The sequence below is a fragment of the Chlorocebus sabaeus genome, chromosome 11 (genome assembly GCF_047675955.1).
Source record: "Chlorocebus sabaeus isolate Y175 chromosome 11, mChlSab1.0.hap1, whole genome shotgun sequence".
Taxonomy (NCBI): domain Eukaryota; kingdom Metazoa; phylum Chordata; class Mammalia; order Primates; family Cercopithecidae; genus Chlorocebus; species Chlorocebus sabaeus.
Window position 1 is genome coordinate 2,114,289 of NC_132914.1, and position 17,658 is coordinate 2,131,946.

The following is a 17,658-nucleotide window of genomic DNA, read 5'->3' on the forward strand; positions in this document are numbered from 1 at the left end:
GTCTTCAGAGGCCAAGGCGGAGTTTTCTGCTTCCCAGGATCTTCCTTTGGATAACAACCCAGCAAGCCAGGAGCAAACCCTGGAGTGAAGTGGACCATCGGGTCCCCCGGGAGTTCAGTTGCACTCCACGGCAGAGCCGGGGTGTCCGCCTTCCCCAGGCGGTGATAAGATGTTGCTCTCCTATAGCCCTAATAATTAGAGCAGGGCCCAAGACAAGTCTTCCTGAGCCCCACTGCAGAAGCAAGAACGGGGCCCCTCCCAGGCCTGGCACAGGTCTCCGTCATGCATATGTGTGTAATTCAAATGTCATGGTTCCCAGACAGAAGCCCTCAAAGGTCTGAAGGCTGGGCCTGTACTGAGGCCGACCTCTCAGGAGAGGAGAGCTCTTGCAGCCCTGGCCGGCAGGAAGGGCCTCTGTGCAGGGGCTTCTGTACATTGCAAGTCGTTCTGGAAGAATGCCCGTCTGCCGGACAAACCCTTGCCCATTACAGCCCCTCCGTCCTGGAGCTTGACCTCATTCCTTGCCCAGGGCCTGGAGGACATGGGGAATTGAAAACAGATTCTGATCCAAAAGTTAGATCTCTGGAAATTTTGCAGTAGCTGTCTATAAACCACCTGCTTAGGGATGAACACGATCTCTACCGGTCTGCTGCCCTTCTGTGTGAGCCGGTGGCGTGAGACATGGCGGTGACGCGCAGCCCGCCGCTGCCCCCGTGGCTGGGCTGAGTGCCCGTCTCCTAACTTCCCCTCGAGCTCGGTGCACAATCGTCACTATGCAGCCCCCACCACAGACGCCACACTCAGCAGGCCTGGCGCTCACACACTCACGGTGCCAGCCGCTTCCAGGGACAGCAAACGAACCACCCACCCCTCCTTCAGCGACAGGCTCCAGCTGGCCCCAGGATCAGGGAGGCTGAGCCACAGGCCAGGGAGAGGAAGTGACAGAAAGAGACCAAAAGAAAAATTGTAATTGAAGTATCAGGTCTCCAGCACCCCATTTCTTTTCCTCTGGCATTCATGCACCCCAGAGTGTAAGAGCGATTGTCTGCAGTGAGTTAAACTGGAGGCACTGGGACACTGTTTCTATGGCAACCCCTCTCGGCTCCTATTCAGCTCTGAGTTAAAAATGCTATCAAATAATTGGAGAGTGCAGGAAAGCACAGCCAGCAGCCTGACCTCCTGTCCACTGTCTTTCCTAGACCTCCAGGTATACAGGAGCTGAGAAGGCCCCATCACGTGGGAGCAGCACAGGCACTGGCTTGGCTGGGAGCACAGAACAGTCTGTAGGCAGACGATTTCAGGGTCAAAGTTTGGCCTGGAAATCGGGTCTGGGTTTAGTGTGCCCTGGGCCCAGGGAAGCACAGCAACTGGGAGGGCACAAATCCCTTCCAAGTGCTGCGGGTGGCTGCATCGCAGACGACCAGTGACACAGGGGTTTCTACCCGCGACGATTCGGCAATGCAGACGGAGCCATTCTCCCCCCATCGCTTATCCCAGAGCAGTACACAGCCCAGGACCCCAACTCAGGGCGGCCCTGGTGCCCTCTCTGAGGCTGGAAGACAGAGCCCAGCCGGCTCCTTCCATCCCCTTTGCCCTGACCCTGTCTGCTCTGTCCCCATCCTGCTGCGAGAGTCCTCACCTGGCCAGGGCCTCAGTTACAAGGCAGGTGCCTGACAGCTGCGTTCATGGAGCCAGTGTGGCCGAGCTCGAGTGCCTGTTGGATCACCCAACGTTTCAGAACACGGCTGGGTTCCAGATACTGAAGCTAAAACGAGGGTAAGGAGGGCTTCATTGCAGGGGCCTGATCTTTCTCAGACAGTTAGGCAGAGACACCAAGGACTCTGCGGCACTAAGAAACTGAAAGTCAGGAGAAGCTTGTGCGGGTCACAGTTGCTCTCATCACATAAGCCATGGCAAACTGCAGCACAGGGCAGTGAACCTGGGTTCCAACAAGAGGCGGTCTGCGTTCAAATCCCAGCCTCATTCATATTAGCTGCGGGGCTTTGGGCAAGTAATTTTTCTGGGTCTCCGTTTCCTCAGCTGTGAAATAGAGCCCAAACCATCCCCTTCACTGGGTCACCCCAAGGACTGCATGGTAGGCAGTTTCCACAGTGGCATGTGCTGAACATACACACTGAGCTCATGCCTTAGGGGTTCGAGTCACAGTCCCACTTCCCTCTTAAGCAGGATCCGAGACCCCAAGGCAATAGGAGATGGAGCACGGAAGCGGATGACACGGGAATCAGCTCCGTTGTTTGCTATGTAAAGAGGCAAGACCTCTTGGTGGAATAACACTGTGGGGAAGAGACAGGTCTGGACTGAATTATGGCATCCGATCCCCGCTAGCTGGGTTGCTTTGAGCCAAACGTTCTGAGCCTATGGTCCTCATTTATAAAATAGGCGCTGACAACGATACCTACACTCTAAAATATCTGTAAAGGTTAAATCAGTTAATATTGCGAAAGAGCTTTCTCAAGCTTTAATGTGTAGGCAAATCAGTAGGAACCTCAGTGAAGTGCACTCTGGTTCAACAGGCACGGGCTGGAACCCGACACTGTGTGTCTCTAACAGAGGCCCGGGCAATTTCAGGGCTGCTGGGCTTCATCTTTTCAATAGCAAAGCTTTCAAGAAGTTACCACCCTGTAAACACTCAGTAAATATTAGCTCTATGATGACGACGATGATTGATTAGCTTTATGATGGTGACGATGATTGATAAAAGGCCTAGAATAAAACAGCTCTGCCCGCCAGCCTTCCTTTCAGCTATGGAATGCCTCAGTGTAATGCTCTATTAACCCGCAGGAAGTGTTTCTCAAGAGAAGCTTGCATAGAGTAAATATATTGTATGGAAGAGGTAGTGGGTGGGGGTGGCGGGGGGCCGGGCGGCAGTCTCCGTCCTGGGTGGCTGTGCAGATCTCCTAGCCTCTCTGGGCTTCATTTTGCTCATGTCATGAATACTTTTACATCTAAAGTTTTACGGTTTTACAAATGAAATGGGCTTAGGAAGAGTGCACTTCCGCCCATCCCACATTCCACCGGCAGGACTGTGGCTGTGGCCACATGTGCGGGGCCTCCCGCTGTGATCTATGCCTTGCTCTTGACACGGACCCCAGCTTCCCGGCCTCAGCGCCACAAGGGCAGCTCCTACCTGCAGCAATGGCTGTCTTCTTGTCCACGGTCACCGCCACAGCTGTGCTTGCCGTCACCACCGTGGGCGCACCCGTACTTTCTGGGGAAACAAAGACAACCCAGTCACTGGGGAAGAGCTGTGGTTGGGGCAGGTGGAGCACTACCACTTTCTTGGAATAGGAGACGGGAATAAAAGCAGGCGAAGACATCCTTGGAAGAATTGAGGTGAGGGTGGGGACAGGGGTCGTGTTTGGAGAAGCAGCTGCTGTGATGGTGGTGACCCCAACACGGGTCTTAGACAGACACACACACGGCCTCTGGCCATTAGAACAGTGCAGGGCTGCAGTGTCCCTACGACACTGGGGTTTCTGCCTGTCTGTCGGCTGCAGCATGCATCTTGCCCACAACTCCCATGTCGTGCCCAGTGATCCCTTCCAGTGGAAGGAAGGACAGGCTGCATTTCAGCACTGGGTGGTGGGTGATCCTGGATTGCCCTCTGTGAGTCTGCATGAGTCAGAGAGGACGCCGACAGTCAGTCCCATTCAGGAAGATGCCACAGCTGAGCCACTGTGCGGCCCTGGGCAGCGAGGCGACGGACCCTCCACTCACAGCCGCTCTCTGGGTCTTTCACTTGCTTCACAGCTGTTGCTTCACTTCTGGGACTCTCTGCAGTGACTCAAGGCAAGCCCGGAGGCTCCTGAAGGCCACAGGCCTTGCCTTGCATTGCTCTCTCCACTTCTTCTGGAACAATCAAACCACCACAGGTGCACAGTTTAGAGGGCAGTTTCATCTCCACATTGAAGCAGAGCTTTCTGGCTGTGACTGGGGCTGGCTACTTCTTCATTCTCATCAGTCCCTGACCCCGGACTTGAATTTCAAAGCACTCTTGTCCGCAGGTCAGATGCAGATTAAACTTCTGAGAAAGGGGCAAACATTTTCTGATGTGCTATCATATTTTGTTAGAATGTCTTGATGTCCAATGTTGCACGAAGCAACGGGACTCTTGTGCGGCAATTATTACAACAGTGTCAGTTGTCCTGGGACTTCACCACCAGCTTCTCATATCTGCCACGTGGCCAAGATCACCCATCACACCTGGGGTCATCAGGTATCTCAAGAAACCGAAAACTGCAGTCTGATTCCAGGAACTTCCAGTATGTAAGGTTGTCCTTGATTCTAGAAATTTGCCCATGATGTTGAAGGGCCCACAGTTCCCCACCTTGCGTCTAGAGACATCTCGGAGGTAGTGATGTGGCGGCCCTGACAGCATTCTCTGGGTCCCACTGCCCATTTTCTGGGACAGACCTTCTATTGCGTTTGTAGCCCAGCCAGCAGAGGCTTGTAGGAAACACTGATGTGAGGATGTGGAGACCCTAACGATGCAATCTCTGGGGACATCAGGGATTTCAGTGCCTGGCTCACCGTGGCTACCCGGCCCAGCACCTGATGGGAATGATCAGGGCGCTAAGTGCAGGAGGGGGCAGGGCCCGGAGAGAGGTGGGCTGTGGGCATGTTGCTGAGGCTCTGCTGTGTGTGGACAGGTTTCTAGGCCACTGACTGCACCATGCAGCTCCATGTGGGCAGGACTTAGACCACCAGGCCCTGGCAAAAGGCAGCCATGTCAGCCTAGAGAGACGGGCGCTTCCCCTCACCCTGGAAGCAGCTGCTCCTCTTTTCCCCATTGACACGCAGTTGTTTTCCTTCTCTTGGGGTGGAAGGGAGTGTGCAGGGGTGGCCACGTGTCTAAGCGTGTGCGTGCGCTGAGCGGGTGAGCGGGCTGTGGAGAGGAAGTGGGCCCCGCCTCCCTCCTCACCAGGCCCCCTTTTTGGGCTCCAGCTTCCCTCTTTTCTCCTCGTGGCTCAGCTTCTCACCCACCCACCCTCCCACCTCATCACCACATAAAGCTCCCCCAGCAGCCAGCAGGCTCAGTCCTGGTGGATGCGGGCAGGAGGGGACCTGTCATCAGGGCCCGGGGCCTCACATAGAACCTCTCCAGGGGCCTGTGGGTGCCCTCCCTGGGGAGCCCACTGTGCTGCTATCGACGGCGTGGCCATGGAGGAGGAGCTGCCTCTTTCAGCCTTGGGGTGGACAGTGTGGGAAGGGGTCTCCCCTTTGCTTCCAGAGCCTTCCTGCTGGACTTGAGCTGGCAATAAAAACGCCCCTCCCTCTTTCCTTACGTTCAGTGTGGTAACCGGGCCTGGGCTTTGATTAGGGCAGTGCTTGGCTCTGTGGCTCCCTTGCTGTGTGACCCTGGGCAAGTCACAGAACCGCTCTGAGCCTCAAGTTCTCCTTGTATAAGTTGAGGGATAATGACAGCACGTATCTCATGGGGTTGTATAGATTAAATGAAAAACACGTGGAAAAATGTTTTGTGAAGCATAGTAGTTATTGGCACGTGTGTGGAGGGAACAGGCACAGGCAGGAGGGAGAGCATAGCACCAGGTGAGGAAGGCGGAATTCCGGAGGGAGCAGGGGTGGAGCTCCTCCCTGCTGTTTGCCTTCCCTGTCCTTGTTCCAGGAGGACCCCTGGGATCCTGGGCCTCCCCAGCCATCAGCTCCAGGGCATTTCGCCATCATGACGCTTGAGGATGGTTTTGGCAAAGTGGTGGTGGAAGGCCTCTGCCAGAAGGGCACACTAAAGGGGAAGTTCTGAGTGACCCCAGCCCTGGCTCTCCTTTCAGAAGTCTCCACCCTCCTGCATCCCCTCCTGGGCTCACCCCACCTGCCTGTGCACACTCTCTAGGCCCCTGGATCCATGTGCTGGAATGGGATCATCCGCCCCAGCACTCACCTGGTGGAGGGCTGGCGGTGCCATGCACTCTGGGACCCCCTGGACAAGCCCCCGAAGCTCTCTGGGCCACAGTTGCTTCGAGTATAAATCAGGAGCGCCAGGCTATGCAGACACTGAAGCCTCTTCAGGTCTAAACATTTGGCGATTTTTCTGGTGCTCTGTTAGAGTCACTTAATTTTTCCTATTTTGGTTATTTTCCAGAATGGGGGCTGGGGCTGGCTGGCAGTTGGGTGCCCATCAACTCTGAGAGTCTTCCTGGCCCCTGCCCTTGCAGAGATTTTGCGACTGCCTCATACCCCACCCTCCCTGCCACCTGCCCGGCACAGCCTCTCTCTTGAGCTGAGAGGGGCTTATGGAGCAGACTGGGAGCTCCCTGAGGCTGGTTCTGGGTGGTCCTGAGTAACTGGGGACTGGCCGCTTTCTTTCTGTTTGGGAAGAGCAGGGCAGTCCCACTGACTTGGTGAGTGCTGCAGCCCCTAATGAAACCACCCTTCTGGGTGGTTTATGAAACTTTCACAGACAGGCAGGATAAATAGAAGAACCTTAGGGATCGACTCTTCTGATCTCATATTTGGAATCAGGGCTAGAATCCCATGCTGGATTTTTAAATGCCAACTTTGATGGCTGGCTAGGAAATAAAATGATCAGGCCCACCTTCAGCGTGGGACCTGTGGTGTGGGAAGGCGCCAGTGAGCTTTCTTAAGTCACTAATGCATGGCACGAGGGAAGGCAGGAGGGGAACCCTGGTGGTCTGGACATTCTATTCCATATCTCGTTCCCATTTCCCACTAAGAGCACAGCAGGAGGAGAGATGAGACTGGCCTGAGGCTGGCCCAGCCCCAGGAGCACAGGGCCGTGGGTTACCTGGTCCTTCTGCCCAGCGGAGGTTGAAGACGAAGCTGCCAGCAGGATGCTCTGAGGCCTGGCGGTACCACAGCGGGAAGCTGTCCAGGGTGAACACACTGGCCTCGTCTTCAGGCGTCAGGAACTTCCTGCAAGGAGGAAGATGTGGTACCTCTCCCCAAATCTGTGAACACAGTCATCCCTCTTTCCTTTTCTCATACGAGGTCATCTTGGCTGGGCTAGGAGAGTGATTGTAGCCCCTAAATTAGTACTGTCCCAGACAATGTTTCCCAGCAATTCTCGCCTTTTCCAGAAACAAAATGATGTTGCATCTGACTAGCAACTAGAAAAGGTATAGGGTCTGCATAATGAGGAAATACTTTCCATTTTTATGTAAACTCTTCTGCCTGCAGCATTTCTTTCTTTTGGATGGAGCTTAATTTCTCCTTGTCTGGCTCATTGGCACGTCTGAGGGAGGAAGCTGCAGAGTCAGCTCTATCACTGCACTAATAGGAGGGCATCAACCCCCCAAACGGTTCCTTCAAGAGGATTGCCTCTAGGCTTTTGCATGCATTATGAGTTTCCTTTTTTCGAGCAGCTTTACCTTGCTAATTATGGTTTTGCATTCCCTGAACACACAGCAGCCCACAGAAGGGAGTGTTTGGCCAGAAGCAGAGTGGGAGGCAGGGAGAAGCGGGGTGGGGGTGGGGAGCAGACACACTGCTGTGGATAATCCACAAGGTGGATAACTGAGATTTGGTTCTGAGAGTGACGGGCTCACATGTACCAGAAGCAACCTGCCTTGTGACACAGTTCCTGGGCTGCCATTCACCTGAAGTCTGGGTGAAGGGAGCCCCCGGGAGTGCTCGCAGGAGGCAAAGGCACTGGGAAGGTCTGTCTGCCTCGAATCTCCTGCTTCCAGTCTTAGAAGCCTCTGAGAGGCGGCGAGGGACGGGTCAGGGAGGCAGTGGTGCTCTTCTCTCCACCTCCGCAGGGAGGGGTGGGGGGAGGAGGGGCGGGAGGAGGGAGGGAAAGGGAAGAGCAACTTAATTTGTTTTCCTAGAAAGCCTCAGCTTTGCTTAGCAAGTGTGGATTTGTCACAGAGTCCTGGAAGAAGCTCAAAGATGGCGCTCCGTGGCTGGGTGTGCTTAGCGAGAGGAGCAGCTGGCGGGTGGGAGGCGAGGAGAGTAGGGTCAGTGCGGCTCAGGGGCCCTGGGCTTCTCTCCAGGTGCGTGAAGGTCCTCACCTGTTGGAGTCTCCTGGGTTGCGAAGCGGCAGGTGGCACCGCTCGCCCCCTGACCCCTCCCCTCTGGGCTCCCATCCTCCTTTGAGCACCCGGGTGGGCCAGCCCCGGATTCCCCCAGAACCCAGCCTTGGCTTAGAGCAGGGTTTCTCAGCCTGGGCACCGGTGACATTTTGTGCAGGCGATGGCTGCGGGGGCTGCCCTGGCCTCGTAGGATGTTTAGCGGCATCCCTGGCCTCCACCCACTAGATGGCAGTAGGACGCTCTCTGCCTCCCACAGTGTGACAAGCAAAAGTGTCTCCAGACATCGCTGAATGTCACAAAATCACCCCCAGTTGAACATTCCTGGTGTGGAGGCCTGAGCCTTCCATGGCCTACAGGGAGTTGGGCCTGGGTTCCTACGAGGTAGAGTAAGAAACCACAACTCTCCCACACCAAGGTGGGAGTGGGTGGTTCATGAAGGCTCTGTGAGGTGAGCGCTCCACCTACCACCAGGCCCCAGCAGCACCTCCTCTCCCCTTAGGAGTGGGGAAAAGAGACACAGCCGGAAGATTCAGCCTGTCACACAGAGACAGCCCAGAGAGGAAAGCAATTCCGGCTTTCTCCCTTAGAGATTCCTATGGTGGATTCTCCGACCAACCCTCAACTTCAAAGTCTGTCTCCCTGATTGGTCCAGCATCCATCCTCTCCTGGGGACACCACCACCAGGAGGTGTGAGCCTTCGGGGAAGGGCTGCTTCTCCCACCATCCCAATCTGTCAATCCCAATCCTTCTGCCCTGCTGGGCTCCCAGGGGTCCAGCAGGCTGGAGACCCCGTGCCAGTCCACCCACAGCCCAGGAACACACCGTGGGACTCTGCCCCTCTCTGCCCTGCAGGGATTGCCCTCCCGGGGTGGCTGGCCCAACCCACCTGTCAGAGACCTTCTCGGAGCCCACGAACAAGCTGCTTCTCAGGAGTCCAGCCCGGGTGCCCAGGAAGGCCATGTCCACCACCTGCTCAGACTCTCTGTGTGGCAGACAGAGTGGGAGTGGTCACCACAGGGCTGTGGCAATAGCTTGGGGGAGACCTGCAGGGGTTTGGGGGCCTCTCCTTGCTCCTGCGCAGCCTGGCTCAGGGGAGACTTTCCAGGAAGGCTGGGTTCCCGGGAAAGGGGCTGGGACATGCACCCTGCTGGCATCCACGGTGCACATCAGGTTTCAGGCCCGGCTTCTGGGCAGCATCTGCCTGTGCAGTGGAGCCCTGGGCCTCTGCCTCTCTGCGCTGGCAGATCTAGCTCCCAATTTGTTCTCCTGGCTTTTGGGGAGTTAGATCTAGAAGACGGAACTTGGAAGGGAGATTCTGTCCTAGGACCTAAGGAGCAGGGACTTCTCATGCCCAGCACATACCTGGCACCTCCTGGTCTTACAGCCCTCCACATACTTCCCTTATTACCGAAATGTGAAGGGAGGGGGAGCAGGCACTGTCCACACCCACCCAGGAGAAGTCCCAGTGGACCTCATAACCTTGCTGTTGAGACTTGAAAGAAGACAGACCCAGGAGCTTGTTGGTGTCACAAACCTCCCTCCCAGTTTCAAAGCCACAATACTTTGGCCAGGGTGGGAAGTCATCACTTTTAACCCAGGTGATGTTCTTGTCTTTGGCACAGTCGACTGGAGGCTATTACCTAGCTCCTCTCCATGCCCAAGGGTGTGTGCTATAGTGAGCATACAAAGTAGGCAATCCTGAAGCACTGCCCGGCTCAGAGGCTGGACTGCGGGGGTCTCCCTCATGCATAGACCCTGCAGTGTCTATGGTCTGGAGAATCACTGAGGGAAAGGGTCTCCCCCACCCACTCCCATGCTGTAGCCAGGGGGCTTGTACAGGGTGTGCACGGGGTCACAGGACTCCAGCCTCACAGAGCCCTGCCGCAGACCTCTGAGTCAGACTCTGTGGGAACAGATCCTAAGCTCCTGGTTATCCCTAAAGCTTCCTGATTCAATTCTCTGTTCAAAATCAGAGAGAATGGGCTGATGGGTCTGACTACCCAGAACCTGGCTTCAACATTCACCAGCCCGAGCCTGGTCTCAATTCAGCCACTGCCTCCTCCAACCCCTCAACTAGATTATTTTGACGCAAATCCCAGATATTTCATGGGTAAATATTTTAATTTATACAATCGAAATATAAATAATTTTTTAAAAAAACTTTGATGCCATTATTACACCTTAAAAAAACCTGATGATTTATTAATATTATCAGATAATCCAGTCGCCTCATGAATTATTTTTAAGTTTGGCTGAATCAGAATCTGCCTAAGGTTCATGCATGGCAACTAGTATCTCTTATTTGTCTGTCTTTCTCTGTCTTTATTGAGATACCATTCAAATACCATCCAATTCACCCACCTAAAAGTGTGTGATTCAGTAGTTTTTAATGTATTCACAGAATTGTGCGACCATCAGCACTGTGAATTTTAGAACATTTTCATCACCCCAGAAAGAAACCCCATAACCATTAGCAGTCATCTTTGGCCTCTTTTAACCTGATTCCCTTTCTCTCTCCACTCTCCCTCTCCCCTTCTCTTTTCCTTGCAATTGATTTGTGGAACAAACAGAGCGACAGAGGGCTCTTGCCTGTGGGGATTCTCCGGTTCTGGCCTTGGCGGATTGCCGCCCTGGGGTGCTGTTCAGACTGCTCTGTGTCCCCTGCGTTTCCTGTCAACTGGCTGTGAGACCTCAGGGCCTGACCGGGTTTGGGTTTGTGTTTTTACCAGGCTGTTCTTCACAAGAGGCACACACTCTCTGATTGATTAGGGCATGAAAAATACATGTATTCTTTTGTTTCCTATTTTATTTTTACCTGAAATACCTGTATAAGGAAAAACTTCTCCTCATCAATATTTAGTTATCCTGGAGTACAATTTTTATAGAAGAGGCAGGATAAATAATTTATTCTTTGTGTTTCTTTGTTAGGTTTTAGAATAATGAGTTGTTTTCCTAACAATCTTTCAAAGATGGCCAGTGAGGTTTTTTTCCAGTATCATTATGAACCCAAGGATTTTAACATATTTCATATGCTTTAATCCATTGCAGTTATTATTACTATTTTTAATTAAAGACAGGATCTCACTATGTTGCCAGGCTGGCCTTGAACTCCTGGGCTCAAACGATCCTCTTACTTTAACCTCCCATGAGGCTGGAATTACAGCCGTGCCTCCACAGCCAGCTCCTGCTGTGATTATAATTACTTCATCCACCTTTGGCCAGTGAGGGCCTCCTCCAGCTGGCTCTGGGGTTCCTTGGGCACAATATGATTTGTCTTTGGTAACTTCTTGCTTCCTCGTATGACAAGATGTTCCAGGTTCATTGCGTATATTTCCTGCCCCTGTCCTGGAATCAGACTTTTCTTCTAGGAGCATGGGCTCGTTTTAATGAGGACTAACATTGAAAGTCCAAAGTCTAGGGCTGGGCCACTCACTGCAGCGGGCCCTTTCATGGGGGAGAGCTAGGATATCCATTTAATTTCTTTAAGAGAAACTACATCGTGAGTTCAATTTGATATTTCGAATTCACATTGAGCATTCCATCTAATCTTAACTTCTTTGATTTTTGAAATTTGCATACCTCTTTTCTCTTTTGCTGAAGATCTTGGTTCTTAACGACATTAATATAATACGATTTGCTCTCTCTATTCAGAATAACAATGCCAATACTATTTCCAGCAATGTGATTACTGAGCACTGCTTAACATTTTATTTATTTAGTGTTTACAATTCTAAAGCCCCTTGAAAGAATTCCCATATGTTCGATTATTTAATGAACTTGATATATGGCTAGGTTTATTTGTTTCATTTGCTTTCAATTACTACAGGTTACTTTTTAAAATTTAATTTTGTTTTATGATTCGATAAAGCATTTACATGGTTCCAAAGTCAATATGGAGAAGGCCTATTCAAGGGAGTCTGTCTCTGTCTCCATCTCCTTGTTCCTTTAGTCTTCCTGTAGGTAACCTGACTTTTGGTTCCTTGTGCCACTGAAAAGTATGTGTGTGTATGTGTACATACATGTATGCATGTACATTTATATGTACATTTGTGACAGTAATTATGAAAATACATTTGTATTTCCTCTTTCTAGATAAACAGCGGAGATATCTTTCATACTTTTTCCATTACTGAAGATTATTTCATAGGGGCAGTATATAGAGAGACTCTAGTTTTTCACAGCTGCATAGAGTTCCATTATGTGAATCCACCATGATTCATTTAATGAGGCTCCCACTGATGAAAGTTTGGGTTGTTTCCAATCTTTTACTGTTATTAAAGGTGCAGTAATGAGCAGCTCACAGGTTCGTTTTTTCTTCATATTTTTGCCAGTGTATCTTTGGGATGAGGTTCCTAGAAGTGTGGTTGCTGGTGTAAATGTACATGAAATTGTGCTAGATGTCATCAAACTCCCCTTGACAGGGTTTGAACCATTTCGTATCCCACCCACAACCTACGAGTGCCTGATTCCCCACAGTTCTGCCAGCAGTGCGTGCTGACAAGCTCAGGTGGTTTTCAATCTGATAGGCGGGATCACAAGGTCAGGAGATTGAGACCATCTTGGCTCAATGAAACCCCGTTTCTGCTAAAAATACAAAAAATTAGCCTGGCGTGGTGGCAGGTACCTGTAGTCCCAGCTACTCCGGAGGCTGAGGCAGGAGAATGGCGTGAACCCGGGAGGCGGAGCTTGCAGTGAGCTGAGATCGTGCCACCGCACTCCAGCCTGGGAGACAGAGTGAGACTCCGTCTCAAAGAAAAAAAAAGAAAAAAAAAAAAAAATATATATATATATATATATATGGTCTTGCTGTGTTGCCCAGGCAGGAGTGTGGTGATGTGACCATGCCTCATTGCAGCCTCCACCTCCTGGGCTCAAGCGATCCTCCCACCTCAGCCTCCTGAGTAGCTGGGACTACAGGTGTGCAGCACCACGCCTGGCTAAGTTGTTATTATTTTTATTTTAGAGATGGGGTCTTGTCATTTTTCCCAGGCTGGTCCTGAACTTTTAGGCTCAAGCGATCCTCCCACCTCAGCCTCCTGAGTAGCTGGGACTGCAGGCACGAGCCACCGCACCCGACTACAGAAACACTTTTGACGTTGCTGAATTTACCCATCATTCCTTTATTGCTTCTGAATTTTGAGTCATTGTTGGGAAAGGTTTTCCCCACTCCTAGCTTTTAGAGCAATTGGCTCATGTTTTCCTTTAGTATTTATATGGTTTCGTTTTTTTACATTTGAATCTCTGAGTCATTTGGACTTCGTCCAGGTGTATGGTGTGAGAAAAGAACACAATTTTATCATTCTCCATATGGCTCTCAAACCGGTTATTTAAAAATCCATCTTTCCTTCATTGATTTGACAGGATATCTCTGTCATAGACTAAATTTTCACATGCGTTTAGATGAGTTTCCGGATTTCCTTTTCTGTTCCCGTGGTCTGCCTGCCTTTTCATGTGCCAATACCATACTTTATAAATCTCAGAGGCTTTGTCATGTGTTTTAATATCTTGGTAGGCCCAACCTCCCTTCATTGCTTTTTTTGGTGTGTGTGTGTGTTTTAGAGATTTCCTGGTTATTCTTGCTTGTTCTTCCAAATGAACTTGATAATCAGTTTATCTAGATGCAGAAAAAGACTGATGGTGTTTTCATCGGGGTTGCATTTAACTTATACGTTAACTTAGGGAGGATTAATATCTTTATGACGTTGAAGTCTCCTATCCAAAAACACTGTCTTTCCATGTGTTCCAACCTCTACTTTTGTGTTTTCAGGAGTGTTTCGTAATTTTCCTTATATAGGTTTTTGAACAGTTCTTATAGTTTATGTCACATGTTCTTGTAGTCTTATAACTTTACCATGTATTATTTCTTGCCTTTTAAAATAAGCCTTCTCATATCTTCTATCTTTTTTTGTGTAGATAAAGGCTATTAATTTTTGAATGCTGATATTATAACCCATTACTTTACTGAATTCTCTCATTGGGTATAGTAATTTTCTTATTAATTCTTCTGGGGTTTCCAGATATATAATTATGTCATCTTTAAACAGAGACAATTTTACTTCTTTCTTTCCAATTTTAATTGCCTCTGCATATTTTCTCTTGTCTAATGCCTTCTGACCTTGTTAAACAGCAGTGGGGAAGTAGGCCTGCTTGTCTCGTTCCTGTCTTTAGTGAGAGAGCCTCTAGCCCCATTAAGATGTTATTTGCATGCTTAGGTCAATTTTAATTTTATTGAGTGGCTTTAACAAACAAGAATGGTATGACTGGGCGTGGTAGCTCATGCCTGTAATCCCAGCACTTTGGGAGGCTGAGGCGGGAGGGTTGTTTGAGGCCAGGAGTTCAAGACCAGACTGAGCAACATAGCGAGATCCCATCTCTACAAAATTTTTTTAAATGAATGAATATTAATATGTATTTAATGCCTTTTCTTTATCTATGGAGATGGTTATGTATTTTTTTCTCCTTAACTGTACGCTATTTTATATTAACTCCCTAGGAAGTCTCTTCTGATGCATGCTCTGGTTAAGAATATTTCCTTCTCAATATTTCTCCACATTGAAAATCATCTGTGACTAATCTGTGAGGTTGGAAAGATGAAGATGGTGCCCCTCTCCAAACCTAGTGCTGCAGCCCTCTGTAGAAGGCACAACAGTGCAGGGTTTAAGAGTCTGGGCACGGGAGGGAGGCCGCCTGCTGTTGATTCCAGCTCTGCCACTTTCGAGGCATATGACCTCAGGCAAGTTGCTTAATCTCACTATGCTTTGGTTTCCTCATCTGTCATGTGGCAGTAATGAGAGCTCCTGTGTGAGAGGACTGCAGTGACGATCAAATGGGTTATACACACTAAGCACTCAGAACAGTGCCTGGCCCACTAGATTCTTTTTCCTTCTTTATTCTAGTTTAATTTTGTATAGGTCATATCTTCATATGGTTTGAAATTACACTAACACGTTAGGGTGAAAAGTGTCCCTTCCATCCCTGTTTCAGTTACCCATTTTCTAACCAGAAACAGCTAATGAGGAATGTTTCCTGATTAGCCTTGTGTAGATAGTGTATAGATCATAGACGTTATCTATATAATCCGCACAAATACTATGGCACCCCCTTTTTACAGAAAAGGTAGCGTACTATACTATGTGGAGTGGTAGCATTCCACATCTTGCTTTTTTCAGTAAGAGACTGTCCCTATAAAATTCTGTAGGGGTTTTCTTTAATAATAAGGATAGCACTAAAAAACTAATATTTAATTTTCTAGTATCTAATTATGTCCTTAAATTTATTGACTGTCTAGGGGAGGTTTGACATCTTCACAATGTTGAATCCTCCTATTCAGGAGCAAGGTATGGCCCACTGTGACATTAATCTCATTAACACTTTACCCTTCCCCCCAGCACTCATGGACACACACACGCCCTACACTCACACTCACATGCCACTCATCTTCCTTCTACCAGGCCACTAAACACGATAGTACCAGGAAAAGACCAGCAAAGGGAGCAAGGACTTCTAAGGGGTTGGGAAAACCAAGGTCAAGTTCATTGGTGCCGTGACCTTACCTGCTGGAAACCTATTGGAACTGCTCTTTGGCCAGGGGCACTTTGGCCAATGAAGTCTCATGACTGGAGTCCAACCCAGAGAAAGGGGCTGTCCGAATGGGACTATCCTGGCATGGGGATTTAGTCCTGTGCCCAGGGGGACCTGCACTTGTTCTTAGGCCACAGGACGTGGGTGCTCTCTGAAGCCACCAGCCAGGTGGTGAGAGGGGCCCTGACTCAGCCAAGGGAATTCGGGGGCTGGTTGGGGCCTGGGACCCTGGGAACCTGGACCTACTCGGAGATGTTGAGGGCCAGCGCTGTCCAGTAGGCTTCCATAGGGGCTGTCACCACTGCGTCAAACAGCACTTCCCGGACCAGCTCCTCGTCACCTGGGTGCAAACATCAAGGGACCAGGCCACATGCTTCCTCCATGCTTATGAACACAACTCACCCACCCAAAGTTCAGGGAAGAAGATGTGCTTCATGAACGTGTCTGTGGGACATGTAAAACTATCTCTGTGAGTGTGAGGGAGCCACCTCACCTCTGTCTGTCTTCACTTTCTCAACTCCAAAAAATATGTCAGTACAACAGCTTGACATCTGAGGCTCTTTCCAATTGTAACATCTGATGAAGTTAGGAGACCCTCAGTGACCTCAGGTTGGATCTTCAGTCTCCCTCATCTCAACTCCTCCTCCTCTGCTCCTTAATCATCCAGATATCTTGGCCTTTGGTCAGTTCCATGAATTTATTTTTGTTGTTGTTGTTGAGATGGAGTCTCATTCTGTCACCCAGGCTGGAGCAAAGTGGCATAATCTTGGCTCACTTCAACCTCCACCTCCCAGGTTTAAGCAGTTCTCCTGCCTCGGCCTCCCAAGTAGCTGGGACCACAGGAGCACACCACGTGCCTGGCTAATTTTTATATTTTTTTGTAGAGATGGGGTTTCACTGTATTGGCCAGGCTGATCTAGAACTCCTGACCTCAAGTGATCTGCCCACCTTGGCCTCCCAAAGTGCTGGGATTATAGGTGTGAGCCACCGCCTCTGGCCAGTTCCGTGAATTTGACCTTGCTAAGCTTCTCCTTGTCTCAGAGCCCCTACACATGCTGTTTCCCTTGGTCTGGATGTTCTTTTTCTCAGTCTTTGCATGGAGGCTCTTTCTTTTTCCTCTCTTTTTTAAAAAATTTATCTTTGTTGAGGTAAAATTCACATAAAATGGAACTGACCAATTTAAAGTATGCAATTCAGTCAGTAGCATTTAGTATATTCACAATGTTGTACAACCACCACCTCTATTTAGTTCCAAAATATTTTTGTCACCCCCCAAAGGAGATCCTCCTCACCTTGGTGAGGTGGTATCACAAAACAGTCACACAAGTGGCTTAGCAGGATCTCCTTTAAAGCAGGCCTATTTCTTCTCCTACAGCATCGTGTGCATGGTGCTTATCACAATTTATAACAACCTATATCTATATATGTAGGCTTATTTGCTTATCACCTGGCTTTTCCACTAGGATGTAAGTGCCATGAAAGCAAGGGCCTTGTCTGGGTTATCTTTGTAGCTCCAATGCCTACCCCAGGGCCTGACACAGGGTGCAAGCTCAGTACAGATTTGTTGATGAAATGAATAAATAAGTAAATAAGTGCCCTGTTGGGTTGGCATGGGAGGCAGTCTTCTTCTGGGGGTGACAATTATGTGACAGGATGACCTGCTCTTTCTTCCAAAGAGAAAGAAGGAGGAGCAAGCTAAGGATGTGGCCTAATGAGCTCACCACTCCCATTAGTGCAGGTGAGAAGGCCATAGGACCATGGAGCAGAGACTGAAGTGTCACAGCTGCAAGACAAGGAGCACCTGTGGCTCCCAGACCTGGAAGAGGTGAGCAAGATTAGCATGGGGAACTGGCTTAGAAAACACAGCCCACAGGCTTTGAGTCATCTGGCCAAATGATCCCCTTGTGGAGATGAGGACTTCTGGTGAAGAGTGGCAGCCATTTGCCCAGAGGTCCACTTCTAGACAGTGGTAGGGAAAAAACTGACAGACTCTGAATGGTGCTCTCTTCTGACCCTTAACAGAGCTTGGTGGATAGAGGCTGAAAAA

General features: G+C 50.0%; 1 protein-coding gene across 8 annotated transcripts in view; it reads right to left on the reverse strand.

Moving 5' to 3' along the window:
* CACNA2D4 (calcium voltage-gated channel auxiliary subunit alpha2delta 4) overlaps positions 1-17,658 on the reverse strand; it is a 158,816-nt gene that overhangs the window by 71,030 nt on the left and 70,128 nt on the right. For all 8 annotated transcript variants that reach the window (XR_012094426.1, XR_012094425.1, XM_073020347.1 and 5 more), the window contains exons 23-26: positions 15,858-15,951; positions 8,917-9,012; positions 6,785-6,912; positions 3,149-3,229 (exon numbers count right to left, since the gene is read on the reverse strand). Coding sequence is in view for 6 of the 8 variants with exons in the window: in XM_073020347.1 (XP_072876448.1) it covers positions 3,149-3,229; positions 6,785-6,912; positions 8,917-9,012; positions 15,858-15,951 (399 nt within the window). In the remaining 2 variants the exon portion in view is untranslated. The remainder of the gene's footprint in view (positions 1-3,148; positions 3,230-6,784; positions 6,913-8,916; positions 9,013-15,857; positions 15,952-17,658) is intronic.